The following is a 17,797-nucleotide window of genomic DNA, read 5'->3' as shown; positions in this document are numbered from 1 at the left end:
CTAGAGAAGGGGACAGGACAGAAGACCACGGAAGATAAAGAAGGGGGAGGAGCTCCAGAGCAAGGTTTGGCAGGTAAGGAGATAAGGTAAGAGAAGGAAATGGGAATGAGGAATGGTGAAGGGGGTGGGGGGACAATTACCAGAAGTTAATGGGTCTGAGTGAGCACATGGTTGAAGAGTCAGAGGGTCGAATTTTTCTCTTGTTTGTGATTTGACTACTACACTGCAAAGTGTCTTTCAGGGATGCCTACCCTGAAGAAGTTCAAGTCTTCCCTTCGACGGGAGTTCAGTGAAACCCTCTGTCACTGCTGCCCTCTGATTCTTCGACCATGTAGTCCTCCATCATCTTGTATGTATTACTTTGTGTGGCCTTTTATATATTGGTGAGACCCGACGCAAACTGGGAGACCATTTCACTGAACACCTACGCTCTGTCCGCCAGAGAAAACAGGATCTCCCAGTGGCCACACATTTTAAATCCATGTCCCATTCCCATTCTGATATGTCTATCCATGGCCTCCTCTACTGTCAAGATGAAGACACGCTCAGGTTGGAGGAACAACACCTTATATACCGGCTGGGTAGCCTCCAACTTGATGGCATGAACATTGACTTCTCTAACTTCCTTACTTCTCTCTCTCTTTCTGCCCATCACTCTGCCTGTTCTCCATCTCCCCCTGGTGCTCCCCTCCCCTTTCTTTCTCCTTAGGCTTCCCGTCCCATGATCCTTTCCCTTCTCCAGCTCTGTATCCCTTTTGTCAATCACCTTCCTGACTCTCAGCTTCACCTCACCCCCTCTGGTCTTCTCCTATTATTTCACATTTTCCCCCTCCTACTTTCAAATCTCTTACTATCTTTCCTTTTGGTTAGTCCTGATGAAGGGCCTTGGCCCAAAACATCGACAGTGCTGCTCCCTATAGATGCTGCCTGGCCTTCTGCATTCCACCAGCATTTTGTGTGTGTTGCTTGAATTTCCAGCATCTGCAGATTTCCTCGTGTAGTATAATTTCTTCCTCCTTTTAAACCCATCTCTCAGTTGAGCTCCCACCATCTTCTGAATTTTTAAAAAATGCCATCCTTTCTTTTCCTTATCTCAACGTTGTTGCCACAGTGATTGAATAGACTTTTTAATTATGACTTTCACCTCTCCTTTATGCAAAGGCACCACTTAATTTTAAGTGATTGCTTGGCTAGAATGTTTGCTCACTCTTTTCCTTCAATGGCAGGGACTCATAAGAAATGTATGCACGGGCCGAGACCTTGCAGCCTCAGCAGATGTTGTTCAACCTCTAGAAGAATATCTGGTCTACGAACTTGAAATACCTGTTTTAATAGATGTCAAAACCGAGAACAAATCAGAGCATCGAAGTAATAATCAGGCCGTACTTCTTTGACCCGTTCGAAGGTTAAAATAATAACCTTCGAACGTTAACCCGTTTGAAGGTTAAAAATAAAATGGACTTTGTAGAAGCCATGATACCTGCCCTTGCATATATTGCCGAGCTTCCTGTACCACTGCAAGGTGATGTTGGAGAAGAAGGGAAGATATAGGCGGGGAGGGGAGAGAATGGGTTTTGTGAGGCTGAGGAGTAGATGTTGGAGTGAAAGGAGGAAAGCAAGGAAGGCGAGAAGGAGGAGGCATTGGAGAGAGAAGGGGGAAGGAAAGGAAGTGAGAAAAATGGAGCGATAGAAGGGCAAATTCTTCCAGCGGAAGCGGTTGCCTAGGACGCTGTTGCCTGGAGACTGCTGCGCGTGCGCGGCGGGACCGGGCCTGCGATGGAGGATGTGCTGGATACAGAGACCCAGCGGGTGAGAAACTACCCGAGACTGGCGCCTCAGTCCCATCTCCTCAACGGAGACCCGGCCCCGACTGCAGCCTTCATTCTGGAGCGGGGCCGGTAGTTCTGGTGGCGCCGGGGTGGGAGTGTGGGTTGCTGCGGCGGTGAGGACGGGTGAGCGGGAGGATGGAGAGTCCCAGGCAGGGTCCGGGAGTGTGTGTCCAGGGAGGGGTGAGGGTGTAGAGGAGAAGGTGGTTGGGGTGTTGGGACGAGTGAAGGGCTTTGGAGCGGAGGGAGAGTTGGGTGTTTGAGCCGAGGTGCTTGGGGGACGAGGAGGGGCGTTGGAACGGGGGGGGGGGGGGTGTTGAAGGGGTGTTGGAGGAGTGTGGGGAAGTTGTAGGCGTGGGAGGATTGATGAGAGTGTTGAGAGTCGACTGAATGTTGAGGTGAGATTACGGGGTGGTGGTGGTGAGTTAGGGTGGTGCAGTTTCACATAACAGATGGAGAACCGGGCCACTTACTCTATCTGAACTATGCCAGCTCTCAGAGAAATTGCATCGTACCGTTTCCTCCCATCCCCCACACACTGTGGACATTTCACAGTGTCCAGTCAATCCGCTGACCATGCACGCTGATGGGATGTGGAGGGAACCGGAGGACCCAGGGGAAGTACTCTTGGTTCAGGTGCCACACAGGTAGTGTCAGTGGGTGGGATTGAACCCAGTCCCTGAGGCTGAGTGAGGCAGCAGCTCTACCCACTCTGCCAGTGTGCCATCCTAAAGTTGTCTGATCTACCTTTGCACCACTTTACTACACTAACTCCATATCCCAGTTCCTGTAATGTCCATCTATCAATGTCTGTGTTGGCAACACACAAAATGCTGGGAGAACTCAGCAGGCCAGAACTCAGAACTCAGCATCTATGGGAAAAAAGTACAATCAATGTTTTGGGCTGAGACCCTTCAGCAGGACTGGAGAACAAGAAAGCTGAGGAGTAGATTTAAAAGGTGGGGAGAGGTAAGAGAGAAACACAAGGTGATGGGTGAAACCTGAAAGGGGGGGGGGATGAAGTAAAGAGCTGGGATGTTGATTGCTGAAAGAGATACAGGGCTGGAGAAGGGGGAGTCTGATCGGAGAGGACAAAAGGCCATGGAAGAAATAAAAGTGGGGAGGAGCATCAGAGGGAGAAGATGGACAGGCAATGAGGTAAGGTGAGAGAGGGAAAAGGGGATGGGGTGTGGTGAGGGGGGGGAGGGCATTCCTGGAAGTTCGAGAAATCGATGTTCATGCCATCAGTTGGAGGCTACCCAGACAGAATATAATATGTTGTTCCTCCAACCCGAGTGTGGCCTCATTATGACTGTGGCCATGGATAGACATTGGAGTGGGAATGGGAAGTGGAATTAAAATGGGTGGCCACTTGGAGATCCCGCTTCTTCTGGCAGTCTGTCTTGAATATTTTCATCATTGGTTTCCATAGCCTTGCCTGTAGAGAATTCTGAAGATTCAGCCTGTGGCTGAAGAATGTTTTTTCTCATTCTCTGTTATTCACAGGTAGAACAAAGAACAGGTGGTGAAAAAAGGCTTTCAGCAGTTAGAGCATTGAATATAGGAATTGGGGCATTATGTTGTAGTTGTACAAGTCATTGGTGAGACTACACTTGGAGTACTGTGTACAGCTTTGGTCACTGTTAGAGGAAAAACACTGTTAAACAGGAAAGAGAGCTGAAAAGTTTTACAAGAATGTTGTCAGGACTAGAAGGCCTGAGATTGAAGGAGAGGCTGGCCAAGTTAAGTTCTATTCCTCAGAAAGTAGGAGAATATGGGGCAACCTTATATAAATGTTTAAAATTGTGAGAGGCATAAATAAGGTGAACAGTAAGTCTTTTTTCTGGGGTAGAGAGTCCATAACTTGGGGGCATAGATTTAGAGTAAGAAGGTAAAGACTTAGAATGGACCTCCGGGATAATGCTATTACACCAAGGGTGGTGTATATGGAAGGAAGAAGCTCATTGAGGCAGGTACAATAGTATCATTTAAGAAGCACTTGGATCGGTATTTTTGGAGGGGGGGGGGATATGAGCCAAACACAGGAAATTGGGACTAGTTGGGTGGGCACCATGGTCAGCATGGACTGGTTGGGCTGCAAGGCATCAATTCATGCTCTGTCACTCTAGTTTGCAATTCACTGTATGTTTCAATGCACGTATTAATAAATCTAAATGTAAATATCTGTAACTGATCTCTGCCCTGTTGTATTCTTTGATAGTCCTTTACACTGGTCACAACTCCACCAATATTGTTTTTATCCACAAACTAGCTAGTCCACCTATTTCAATTTGACTTCCCATTCACATTCTGAATGCCTGTCCATGGCCTACTCCATTGCCATGATGATGCCACTTTAGGTTTGAGTAGCAACAACTCATATTCTGTTTCTGTAACTTCCAACCTGATGGCAAGAACATCAATTTCTCCAGTTTATGGTAATTTCTCCCCCCCCCATCCCCCTCTTAACTTTTTCCATTCCCCATTCCGGTTCCCCTCTGACCCCTTCTCTCCTCCCTTGCCCAATATCTCCCTCTAGTTCCCCTCTTCTTTCCCTTTCTTCCAAGGTCCACTGCTCTCTCCTGTCAGATTTCTTTTTCTTCAGCCCTTTATATCTTACACCTATCACCTCCCAACTTCTTACTTTACCTCCCACCTACCTTCCCCCTCACCTGGTCTCGTCTATCGCCTGCCAGCTTGTACTCCTCCCACCCACTTTATTTTGGCTTTTGCCCCCTTCCTATTCAGCCCTAATGAAGTAACTTATCCTGAAATGTCAACAGTTTATTCCCCTCCATAGATATTGTCTGACCTGCTGAGCTCCTCAAGCACTTTGTATGTGTTGCTCCTGCAGAATCTCTTCTGTTAATCCACCAATCTCTGCAGAACATCACTAGTCATGGACCTCCAGCTACCACTACTGTCTGTCTTCCATGAGTAATTCAGTTCTGAATTCAAACTTACATTTTACCCCTGTATCCCATGATCAAGTGACACATTTTCCTATTTGCTATTGGAGGGTGGGGGGGTGGTGGGAAAGAGGGAGGCATTGGTTGGGTCCTGCACAGGGTGGGTGGTGCTGTAACAAGTGCCATTTACATTGAAGCTTTGCAGAGAAGAAGGGGCATTAGGAAAACTGTGTTGCAGCTGCCGAGAGATAAGTGGTAAGGTGTCTGATGTGGGACTCGTGTGCATTTATTGCAGAACTTGGACTAACCCATCCTTCTCTCCCTGTAGGTTGCAAAGACTGGCCGTCGAGCGCAGCAGTCCCAGGACACTGTAGGCACAGAGGTGAGTGGATGTGCAGGTACTTCCCCATCACCCCTGCCTTTCCATAAAGGTCTCGCCAGTCAACAGGGTAATGGTTAACAATACTACAGAATGTGGTGGAAGATGGGTCCCGTCCCTTCAGGGTGTTGCCCTCACGAGGGGGTGGGTCCCTCCTCTCCCCACAATGTGCAGACTCTCTTTGAGACTCTGGTTCCACTCTCCAGGTTCCTAGTTTGTGAACTCTCTTCTATTCCCTCCTCTCTCCACAGTATGGACTTATCCCTAAAGCCTCTTCACCACTTAGTGTAAATTTGCCCCAGTGTGCATTCTCCTGTCACACCCTCTGGAGAGACTGATCTGTATACTGCCGAATCGATCAGACACCTTATCAGGAACAGTCAAGTTCTTATTTCTCTGCCTTGCAACATGTACAGGGTAAAAATGGATCTGTTGTTGCTTTAAATAACCAAATAAGTGTAACTTGCTGAAGAGCTGGTCTCTGGTGAGTTGACTCCACTCAATGGCTCCAGAAGAATGTCAGATATGTTGTAGGGCTCATGATGCCAAATTAGGCCAAGTGTCCGGCTAAAGGCCGGGAATCTCAAGGCCCCATTGACCCTACCTCCAAATAAAACATATTTCCATCATTAGGGAGGCATTGTTGAATTGTTCTGTAACGGTGTCAGTATGTTGTTGAGGGTACAAATCATCTCTCGCAGACTAACTATGTACAGACCTTGCAGTCTGCTGGAAAGGTCAGGATTGACTGCAAGTATCTTGGTGTTCCCAGAGAGGGGGTGGGTCTTATTAAATCAGCTTTACAAAACCCAGCGAGCAGTTCCAGAGCAGTTGAAACATGCAGTACACGGAGAAGCTGGTCAGACTGTCAAAGGAGAGCTGCCAGGTTGCCAGGGACAAAGGTCCGTTGTGTGGAGGACCAGAGAGGCTGGTGTCAGCAGGGTGTAGGGATGAAATGGACTGAGATGTGTGTACAGGAGACAGATTCTGGAGCAGGAAAAAGCAGGTCAGGCAGCATCTGCAGAGGGAAGTGGACAGTCGCTGTTTTGGGCTGAGATCCTTCACTGGGACTGAAAGAATAGAGAAGGGGAGTGGTGAGGTAGGAGCTGGTAGGCAATAGATTGAGCCTGGTGAGGAGGGGTTGATTAGGAGGTGGAGGTAGCGACAGAGGCTGAGAGGTGATGGATGGCGGTGACAAAGGGCTGCAGATGGTGGTATCTGATGGGAGAGAAAGGCGGTGAATGGCACCAGAGATGGGAGGTGAAAAGGGCAGTAGGAGGACGAAGGGGTGTGTGTGTGTGTGTGAGAGAGATAGGCAGATGGAGCAGGTTGGGGTGGGGAACTGGGTGATGGAGAAGTTGGGAAGAAGAGTGTGTGAGTGAGGAAAACTGGGTAGATCAGGAGGACAGAGAAAAGGAAAAAGGGGAGTAGATTACTTGAAATTAGAGAAAGCTGTTGAGTTGTAGACCACCCAGTGGGAACATTCAGATTTAAGTTTATTTAAACATGCAACGAAACATATAGTGAAATGTGTCATTTGTGTAAACAACCAATGCACCAGAGAATGCTGGGGGCAGCCCACAAGTGTCACCACACATTCTGGTGCCAACAGAACATGCCTACCGCATTTAGCAGCAGCAACAACAGCAAAATAAGCCCATTTCCCACACACACACAGACCTCCAACCCCAGGACAGTCTGCCTCCAGGCCTCTGTTGCTCTAGTTCAGGGGGTTCCCAACCTTTTTTATGCCATTAAGCAAGGGGTCCTTAGACCCCAATTTGGGAAAGCCTGCTCTAGTTTGAGTTTCATTTCACCCTGGCAATGAAGGGGGCCAATGTATGGGAATGGAAAAGGAAATTTAAATTCCTGGCAACCAGGAGCTCCATCTTTGAAGTTTGCAGATAAAATCAAGTGGGCTGTTAAAGGGCACCTTCCACCCTGGGGTTCAGAGAGGATGGCACGGCATTGGAGACAATGCAGGGGGTAGTTATTGGAATGTTATTGAATAATAGGGCAAATCCAGTCACAGCTTCTGAGTGAAGGTGAGGTGAATGTTGGCAACCTGTTAAAATGACAACAGTTTAATGCATATCGACAAAGCCACACGACAAAGCCACATATCGACCTGAGCCACATGAGGAGCTGGTCAAAAGTTGCCTTAAAGCAATGGGCTCCAAGGATATCCATCAAGGCAAGAGGAGGTTCTGTGTTTTGGGGCTTTGTTCACTGAAAGCAGGGCCCTGCTGAATGCAGTAATCTTGGAGTTTGCAGGTCTGGAATTAATTACAGAGGTTGGAATAGTCAGGCATGGAGAGATTTTAAAATATGGATGAGAGTTTTTAAATGGTCTAATCAAAGTGTTAGATAGCTGGGCTTATAAATTGAAAGATGATGGGTACATGAGATACTGAAAGTTTGGACAGGCAGTATGTTTTGGAGTTTGAATTCATAGAGATTGGATGAACAGAGACATCAAAAGGCAGCACAAATAGATAATTTTGTTAAGAGCCAGTGGGACACCGAGCACAAAAGCAGGCTGTTATGGGAATTGATCAGACCTTAGAACATAGAACAGTACGGCACAGGAACAGGCCCTTCAGCCTCAATGCCTGCTAAGACTGTGATGCAATTTAAACTTATCCCATCAGGTATAAATGGGATTGGATGGCCTATATTCCTCCTTTCCCTACTTTTTATATGTTTGTCTGAATGGTTCTTAAACACTGCTATCAAATCTGCTTCCACCTCCTCTCCTAGCAGCATGTTCTGAACACCCAGAAATCGCTGTGTATAGATAAAATTCATGAAAAACTACCCCCCTCACTTTCTCACAATCTCTTATTTTATTATCTTGTATTTCCACCCTGCAAAAATGATAATCTACCCTATCTACGCCTCTCATAATTTTAAACTCTTCTATCAGGTCTCCCTTCAGCCTCTGATACTCCAGAGAAAACAATCCAAGTTTATCCAACCTTTCCTGATAGCTCAAACTTTCTAATCGTGGCAGCATCCTGGTGAACCTTTTCTGCACCCTCTCTCGAGCCTGTAATGAGGTGAGCAGAACTGAATGCAATATTACAAACATGGCCTATCCAAAGTTTTATACAGTTGCAACATGACTTCCTGACTTTTATACTCAACACCCTGTCCAATGAAGGCAAGTATGTCATACACTTTCTTTACCATCCTATCTTCTTGTGATGCTACCTTCAGAGGTCAGTGGACTTGCACCCCAAGATCGTCTGTACACCAGTGCTCCTGAGGGTCCTGCCATGTAGTGTATATTTTCCCCTTGCATTTGACTTCCCAAAAAAGCAAGACCACCATCTAGTCCAGATTAAATTCCACGGGCCATTTCTCTGGCTGTATCTCCAACTGATATACAATGATAAGAGGCACAGATCGAGTGGACAGCCAGAGACTTTTTCCCAGGATGGAAATGGCTAATATGAGGGGACATAACTCTAAGGTGATTGGAGGAAAGTATAGAGGGATGTCCAAGGTAGGTTCTTTTACACAGAGTGTAGTGGGTACTGCCAGTGTTAATGGTAGAGGTAGACACATTGGGGACATTTAAGAAACGTAGATAGGTGCGTGGAGGAAAGAAAGCTGGAGGGCTATGAGTGAGGGAAGGGTTAAATTGATCTTCAAGTAGGTTAAAAGGTCACTACATCGTTGTAAGCTAAAGGGCCTGTATTGTGCTGTATGTTCTGTGGCCTTGCCAACATTATCCATAGTGAGCCAAAGAGAAAAATCTTTTTATTGAATGATATGAGATGCAAATTCCTCCTTTACCACTTTGGTACATATTCCACATTGAACTGGGACTGATGTGGATTTAGGTTGGGATATAGGGCTCCAGAACATTAGTTCAGGGTGGAGGGTAGGCTGTGGAGAGGTGAAGGGTAAATTGGTGCCTGAAGGGAAAAAAAATCATGATTGCTAATCAACAATGTAGATAAGATTAGGAACAATGTACAAGGGAGCAGGAGAAACTCAGCAGGTATGGCTTGCCACCACCTCCTTGAGGGCACTGAGGGGTGGGCCATGCCACAGATACCTTGATGTGACTAAGCATTACTCAAATATCATCTATAAATTTGCTGGTGATACAACTATTGTTGGTAGAATCTCAAATGGTGACGAGTGGGCATACAGGAGTGAGATATGCCAACTAGTGGAATGGTGCCACCGTAACAACCTGGCACTCAATGTCAGTAAGACAAAAGAGCTGAATATGGACTTCAGGGAGGGTAAGACGAAGGAACACATACCAATCCTCAGAGGGATCAGAAGTGGAGAGAATGAGCAGCTTCAAGTTCCTGGGTGTCAAGATCTCTGAGGATTTAACCTGGTCCCAACATATCGATGTAGTTATAAAGAAGGCAAGACAACGGCTATACTTTATTAGGAGCTTGAAGAGATTTGACGTGTCAACAAAAACACTCAAAAACTTCTATAGTTGTACTGTGGAAAGCATTCTGACGGACTGCATCACAGTCTGGTATGGAGGGGCTACTGCATAGGACAGAAAGAAGGTTGTAAATCTAATACAAAAACCATCCAGGACAACTTTAGGGAGTGATGTCTTAGAAAGGCAGCGTCCATTATTAAGGACCTCTGGCATGCAGGGAATGCTCCTTTCTCACTGTTACCATCAGGTAGGAGGTACAGAAGCCTGACAGCACACACTCAGCGATTCAGGAACAGCTTCTTCCCCTCTGCCATCCGATTCCTAAATGGACATTGAAGCTTTGAACACTACCTTTTTTTTAATGTACAATGTTTCTGTTTATGCACATTTTTAAAAAGTATTCAATATATGTAACTGATTTACTTGTTTATTATTATTATGTTTTATTTTTTTCATTCTCTCTGCTAGATTATGTATTGCATTGAACTGCTGTTGCTAAGTTCACGTCACATACCCGTGATAATAAACGTGATTCTAATTTGATCCTGAAAAATGAACAAAAAGAAAAATCATAATCAGAACAGTCAGCTGTGAAGTATAAAAATCTCAAGACCTGGATCAGGTGTGTGTGATGTCACTGAGGAAAGTAAGAGTGAAAACAATGATGACTACAATCTTCCATTGTCCGAGTGTGGAGGTCAGCACCCCACCAGCTCACCAAAACCTCGGCCAGTTCAAACCAGCACACGGAGCACTGGGGGAAGTCAGTGGGTCAGACAGCATCTGTGGAGGGAAACAGCCTGAATGGTAAGGAAGGGACAGAGACTTAAAGCAGAACTAGACCACCATCAGGGAAAGTAGGTAATGAGTTAAAACTGGAGGTGCACCATCTGAAGCACAAAGTGTTCAGACCAAGACAGATGAAGTAATAGTGTAAATAGAGATAAATGGATTTGATCTGGTAGAGATAGAGTGTGACCCAGGTTGAGAACCATCCTTTCCCAGAGGATATGAGTCACAGTAAAGGTGAGCAAAAAGGCTGTGGTCATCCTGAGGTGGTTTGCAGTCGTAAAGGAGAAGGGCGAGTATTAGGACAGAGATTAACTACAGGTGACACTCTGGAGCATTGGATTGCAGAAAGCCACAGTGGGAATGGTTTATAGCATCCAATGCACAGAGCATGAACTCAGAAGTTAGTGGCATTCAACAAGTGTCATGCAATAATTATGAGGACCCTTAACCTTCACTTGGAAACTGGACTTGGGGATGAGCTCATGGAATTCCTCTGATGTTTAACTCATCTGCCTTTGTTTAGTGTCTCTCTACAGTGAGGAGGAGCAGGATAGTCCAGATAAATTCGTGGAAAAAGAAGATAGGAATAGGATTTGCAATCCCAACAATTTTTCACTGATTCCAAGAATGGAGCTGTGTGAAAACGTGCCTCGTTGTTATGAAGTAGTTCGGGAAGATTGAACAACATTTAGCCAGGGCAATGCATGCAAGGAATTCTCCACAGTGCTGGGAGGATGTAATTCCAACTATTTCATGGATTGCATGCCTTTGAGATTACTTCCATGTTTTAAAAACCTCCTGCTCTTGGAGTTCATTGTGTCTCAGGGAGATGTAGCAAGGCAACAGGCTCTCCAGCCATACACACCATGATGGATATCAGCCAACCTGCTTTAATCACAGTTTATTCTCTCCACATGTATGCCAGATATGGTATATTAAGATCACATCTGATCAATGAATTATCTGTATAATGCCAGTGATCATATTATGATCACTGACTCCTAAGTATTCCTTTACCTTAAGCTCCCAAATCGAATCATATGGGCGAGTATAGGCCCACAGCCATCAAATGCTCCTCATTCATTAACCCTTTCATTCCCCGGGTCATTCTCATGAACCTCCTCTGGACATCTAATGGAGAAATTCAGAACATTACATCCTGTTACAAATTCATCCTGTTGAATTCCAAATTACTACCAAAAAAGCTTGAGGTATTGATTAAGAATTGATTTTTACAGAGTTTATGTGAAGAGAAAAAAAACGAATAAACAGAATATGTGATTGAAACAAGTTTTGTCAATTTTTGTGAAAGATTCATATTACAGGATATCATGATGCAGGCAGTTTTCTAAAATCATAGCATGGGGATGTACTGTGTTTGTTAACTGAAAAGTGATTGGTCGGTGTTGGTGTTGAAAGGACCCTGCACTAATGGGAAGTTGGTTCATGTTGTGATGGGTTTGCTGCTGCCATTGTTTGCCTTTCCTTCATTTAAACACCTGCTCTCCTTTGGACCCTAACAGCTTTCCAGTCCTCCAGGAAAGTGGCACCTCCTGTGGTTGTAAAAGGGTTGCTTGAAGTACTAGTGGTGGGACATAGCATCTGTTGCTCACACAATCCGTGTTATACACACAGTCAGTGCTGGGACACAATCCCTGTTACGTAAGCGGTCAATGCTTGGATGTGATCTATGTTAAATGCACATGGTCCCTGTTGCACACATGCAGTCCATATTACACATGTACGGTCTCTGTTTCACACACACACACACCGAGTTAGTAGTGATTCATCCGTCACAGTCCCTGTTACCCACATCAGTCACTGCTGAGACACTCAGTCTCTGCTCCTCATGTATGTTTGCACAGTTTCCTGTCTGGTCATGAAAGCTTGGACCCCCCCCCCCCCCCCCCCGCCCTGGATTCTCAGCTAGTAGAAATAACCACCCTATTAGCTCCTCATAATATCTTGAATGTTTAAATCACATCAGCTTTCAGATTCCAAGGATTACAATGCTGGTTTGTGTAATCTTCTTGCAATTTAACCCTTGGAGTTCCAATACCACTCAGCTCTTCAAGTTGTGGCCAAACTCTGCAGTGTGTGTCACGGTGAAATAGCCAGTTGGGGTGCAGAAAACTGCTCAAAGGAGCAGTGAGAGAAATGACCAGAATCTGCCTGTACTGATGACATTTGAGGGATTAGTGTTGGTCACAATCAGAGGGCTGCACTCACAAATACTGCTGTGCTATCTTTTACATCTGTCACAGTAAGGGAGTTATAGAAAATACACAGCACAGAAACAGGCCCTTCAGCCCAATGTTTCTGCTGACCAGGTTGCTGATCTGTGCTTGTTCCATTTGCCTACATTTGACCCATATCCTTCTCATCCATGTACCTGTCCATGGTACATTGTAATTGTACCTGCCTCGACCTCTTCATCAGGCAGCTCATTCTCCACATCCACCAACCTCTCTAAATCTTTCCTCTCATCTTAAAGCTGTATGTCTAGATTCAGATTCTCCAACCCTGAGGAAAACTGTGTCTGTTACCTTAGCCATGCCACTCATGATTTTATAAACCTTGATAAGGTCACCCCCATGTGTTCCATGGAAAACGGCCCCAGCTTATCCAGTCTCACCTTGTAACTCAAGCCTCCAGTCCTGATAACATTCTTGTAATTGGAATTGGTTTATTAATCTCACATGTACCAAGGTTAAGTCAAAAGCTTGTCTTGCATACTGTCCATAAAGATGATGACACAGTGCACTGAGGTAAAGCAATAACAGAAGGTAGAATAAAGTATAACAGTTCCAGAGAAAGTGCAGTGCAGATAGATGATAAGGTGCAAGGTCATAACAAACAAGAGTAGTGGATTTTCTGAAGGCCTTTGCCAAGGTGGTTCATACAAGGCTGCTAAACAAGTTAAGAGCCCATGGTGTTAGAGGCAGGATACCTGCATTGGTAAATGATTGGTTGGCTGACAAAAGTCAGAGACTGACAATAAAGGAGTCCTTTTCAAATTGTTGCCAGTGACAAGTGATGCTCTGTAGGGGTTAGTGATGGGGCTGCAACATTAATGACCTGAATGAAGGAACTGGGGCATTGTTTGCCGATGATACCAAGACAGTAGGAGGGCAGTTAGTGTGGTGGAGGCAGGGAGTCTACGGTCAGATTTGGACAGGACGGGAGAGTTCTAGCTGTATCTGTGCCAGCTCCCAGATTCCCGGGAAGAGAATATGTCCTCGTCCTCCCTTCAGCCTTTTTCCCACACTTCATTAGTCATCTCTTATTTTAGGCAACATGACTTCTCAGCATTCCTAAGCAGTTTATTTTTGAAAATTAAGAAGAATATCAAAGAGTTTATTGAATTGAGAGAGTCTCCTTCTGTGAATGCAAAGTATTCAATCCTTTCTTCATTTATTTACTCCTGTGTCAACTGAAAGCAATGACCCATGGAGTAAGGATTTCATACACACTGCAAAACATTTGCCAACTGCAATGGGGGGGTGGGAACAGCCCCATACTGGCTACAACTGTGGTGGGGGGAGGAGGACAGCAGCACATCTGTAGCTGTGGGGCAGTCCCACACCGGGGTAACAGACTCAGGTCCCCTGCAACTAGGAGTGATGGCCCCAGACCAATGAACAGAAGGACAGCCCCATGCTGACGAAAATGGGGAACAGTCCCACTCTGTCTGTAATTGTAGGCCACCACCACACTGACACCAACAGGGGTGACTGTGCCACACTGACTGTAATTGTAGGATGGCCGCCCACTGACTTTGTGGGACTGTCCCACACCGCTTGTAATGGGGGGAACAGTTCCATACCAGTTGTAGCTTTCTACAGTCACTGTACTTTTATAGAAACGTGCAAGGGTTTTTGGTGACATACTAAATCTCCTCAGACTCCTAATGAAATAATGAAGCCACTGACATGCCTTCTTCATGACAGCATCAACGTGTTGGGCCCAGGATCGATCACCTGTGAGATGTTGATAGCTAGGAACTTGAAACTGCTCACTCTTTCCATCACTGACCCCTTGATGAGGACTGGTGTGTGTTCTCCTGACTTTCCCTGAAGTCCACAATCAATTCTTTGGTCTTACTGTTGTTGAGTGTGAAGTTGTGACACCACTCAGCCAGCTGCTCTATTTCACTGCTGTATGCCTCCTCATTGCCATCTTGAGATTTTACCAACAGCCCATTCCGGTCCAAAGACATTGACACCACAGCCACCAAAAAAGCTCATGATTGTTCCTCTTTGTTAAAGAAATTCAACATGTCCCCTTTGAACCTCTCCAGTTTTTATTGATGCATTATAGAAAGCATTCTATCCAAATGCATCATGGCTTAATGTGGCAACTACTCTGCCTGAGATCACAAAAGACTGCAGAGAGCTGTGGACACAACTTCTCCTCCAAGTCTACACTTCCTTCTGCAACCATCTTACTCAAAGGTACCATTCTCTCTTCTCTTCCCTTCCCTTCCATGCACCCGTCTACACTGGGGAATCGGTGATGGAGTGAGTCAGTAGCTTTAAATTGCTGAGCAGCGACTTATCGGATGACCTGTCCTGGGCCCAGCACGTGAGGAAAGCGTGCCAGTTTCTTTTTACTTTCTTGGAAGTATGCTTGTCATTGAACACTGGGACAAGCTTCTACAGATGTGCTGTTGAAAGTATGCTGACCGGTTGCATCATGGTCTGGTACAATTCAAATACACAGGAATATAAGAAACTGCAGAGTTGACTCAACCCAATACATCACGGACTCATCCCTCCCCACCATCGGTAGCATCTACTGGAAGAGCTGCCTCAAGGAGGAAACGTCTTTCCTCAAAGATCCCCACAACCCAGGCCATGCCATCTTTTCACAGCCACCTTTGGGCAGGAGGTAAGCAAGCTGAAGTCCCACACCACCAGGTTCAGGAACAGCTACTTCAACATTTGGATCAATTCGCATAACCCTAATCACTATTGTTTAGCAACACAGTGACCATTAAAATGAACTCTGTTTTTTTTCTGTTCTAATTACATTTTTCTTTGTGAAAATTGTTTAACTTGTTTTTTGTGAATACTGTATATCTGCTGGTATGTACCTGCAATGCTGTTGCAAGTGAGTTTTTCATTACTGTACAATGATTTGATCTTTATGAACAGTACTCAAGACAAGCTTTTCACCGAATCTTGGTACATGTGACTTTAATAAACCAATGTCTGTGCCCATGATTATAATTTGTCTTTGATTTAATTAATGTTATCTGTTCATTTAATTCTGATAATTTTGAACACAAAGCAGCCCCATATCATTGCTACCTCGTTGTTTCTCACACTTGGACCACAGAGCACCTCAGCACAGAAACAGGCCCTTTGGCCTGTCTAGTCCATGCTGAACTGTAATTCTACCTAGTCCCATGACCCCACATGTAACCCTAGCCCTCCATACCTCTCCTGACCAAGTACTTATCCAAACTTCTCTCAAATGTTGCAATCAAATCTGCACCCACCACTTGTGCTTGAAGTTTATTTCCCACTTGTACCACCCTTTGAGTCAAGTTCTTCCTCATGTTCCCCTTAAATATTTCATCTGTCACCTTTTCTATTACATCTAGTTCTAGTCTCACCTAACATCAGTGGAAAATGTCTGCATTTACCCTATCTATAATCTTCATAATTTTGTAAACCTCTGTCAAATCTCCCCTCATTCTCCTATGTTCCAGGGAATAAAGTCCTAACCTATTCAACCTTTTCCTATAACTCAGGTCCTCAAGTCCCAGCAACATACTTGTAAATTTTCCCTATACTCCTTCAGCCATATTGATACTGTTCCTGTAGGTAGGTGACCTGAATTGCACACAATACTCCAGATTAGACTTCACCAATGTCTTATACAACTTCAACGTAACATGCCAGCTCCTGTACGCACCATGTTCCTGACACTGGCATGCAAGTTATGGCACCGTCGGTCACTGTGGGGTTGTTTGTGAGGAGTCGATTGCACATATCTGGCTACCTCTCTACAGGTTCCACTCTCCGTGCCACTGGCTTTTGTTGCCATGCACTTGCATGATCTAACCTATTTGCCTTTGTTTCAGGACCCCCCAAGCAAACCCACCCGTCGACTGGGAGGATGGGCAGATGACACCCCCCGCCTCTCCAAGTGAGTGCCGAACGCTTGCAATCATTGCCAGCCTCACCCAATTCAGCCTGACCGTGTGCAGCAGTCACCTGAGATGTCTTCATATCTCAGCATGGGAAGCGAGAACTTCACCCTGTGTCTCCCTGGGGTGGAGGAGGTGAAAGGGAACGTGAGTGAAGTATATCAGATTGAGGGGTGTAGATAGGGGAGACTGCAGGAAACTACTCCCCTCAGCGGAGGAAGTGATGGCGGTGTAACTGTTGCAGCATCTGTGGTGAGCAATCGGGGTTCAATTCCCACTGCTGTCTGTAAGAATTGTGTATGCTCTCCCCATGACTACTTAGGCTTCCTCTGGGTGCTCTGGTTTCTTCTCATATCCCAAAGACATACAGATTAGGATGAGTAAGTTGTAGGCATGCCATGTTGACACCAGAAGCATGACAACATTGTGAACTGCCACCAGAGCATATTTGGACTGTGTTGGATGAAAGTAAAGTGGAGGGCAATGTAGGAGGGAAGGTTTAGATCGATCTTAGAGTAGGTTTAAAGATCAGCTCAATATTGGGGCCAAAGAGCCTGTACTGTTTATAATGGACTATGTAGATCCCTGTCACCGAGCCACTCCTGTCTTCCTTCAGCGCCCCAAGAGTTTCAGGTGCAATTGGGCGTGGTTATTGAATGTGTGGACCATAAAATAAAGGAACCGATTTAGGCCATTCAGCTGTCAAGTCTGCTCCACCATTTCACTGTGGTTGATCCATTTCCCTCTCAACCCTATTTTCTTGCCTTCTCCCTGTAACCTTTTATGCCCTGGCTAATCAAGAGCTTATTAACCTGCACCTTAAATACACCCAATGACTTGAACTCCTCAGCCTCCTGTGGCAATAAATTCCACAGTTTTACCACCCTCTAGTTAAAGAAATTCCTCCTCATCTTTGTTCTAAGTGACATTCCTCTATTCTGAAGCTGTGCCCTCTGGTCCCAGAGGGATGTGATGTGTAGTGTCGGGGCCCCTCTGCTGGCCTCTCCAGCACATTGCTGGCAACTGGGGAGCAGGGAACAGCTGTGCAGAGTAGTCAGCAGCAGTGAAGTGGGGTGCCGCTGTGGAGAGGTGCCAGCACTGACATTAACAGCAGAGGGCGGCGTTGCCTCAGCACCAGCCTGTGATTGAATAGACAAGGTGTTTGTCAGCAAAACACCAAGGTGGGTTAGAGATCCTGATCCAGTCTCACCTTCAATCAGGGGCTAACTCTTCCCTATCTACTAACTCTCCCTCACCACCTCACTACTACTCGCTCGCTCCCTCCTCCTAGTTCCCCTCCACCCCTTCCACACC

General features: G+C 45.7%; 1 protein-coding gene across 1 annotated transcript in view; it reads left to right on the top strand.

Annotated features, from left to right (window-relative positions):
- Positions 1 to 1,710: 1,710 nt before the first annotated feature.
- LOC132387946 (intraflagellar transport protein 43 homolog A) overlaps positions 1,711 to 17,797 on the top strand; it is a 28,740-nt gene continuing 12,653 nt past the window's right edge. The window contains exons 1-3 of the mRNA XM_059960265.1: positions 1,711 to 1,809; positions 5,064 to 5,117; positions 16,418 to 16,482. Coding sequence (XP_059816248.1) covers positions 1,777 to 1,809; positions 5,064 to 5,117; positions 16,418 to 16,482 — 152 coding nt within the window. The 5' untranslated portion in view covers positions 1,711 to 1,776. The remainder of the gene's footprint in view (positions 1,810 to 5,063; positions 5,118 to 16,417; positions 16,483 to 17,797) is intronic.

The sequence above is a fragment of the Hypanus sabinus genome, chromosome 2, assembly GCF_030144855.1.
Source record: "Hypanus sabinus isolate sHypSab1 chromosome 2, sHypSab1.hap1, whole genome shotgun sequence".
NCBI classification, from domain to species: Eukaryota; Metazoa; Chordata; class Chondrichthyes; order Myliobatiformes; family Dasyatidae; genus Hypanus; species Hypanus sabinus.
This window is presented reverse-complemented; position numbering and strand designations above follow the sequence as displayed.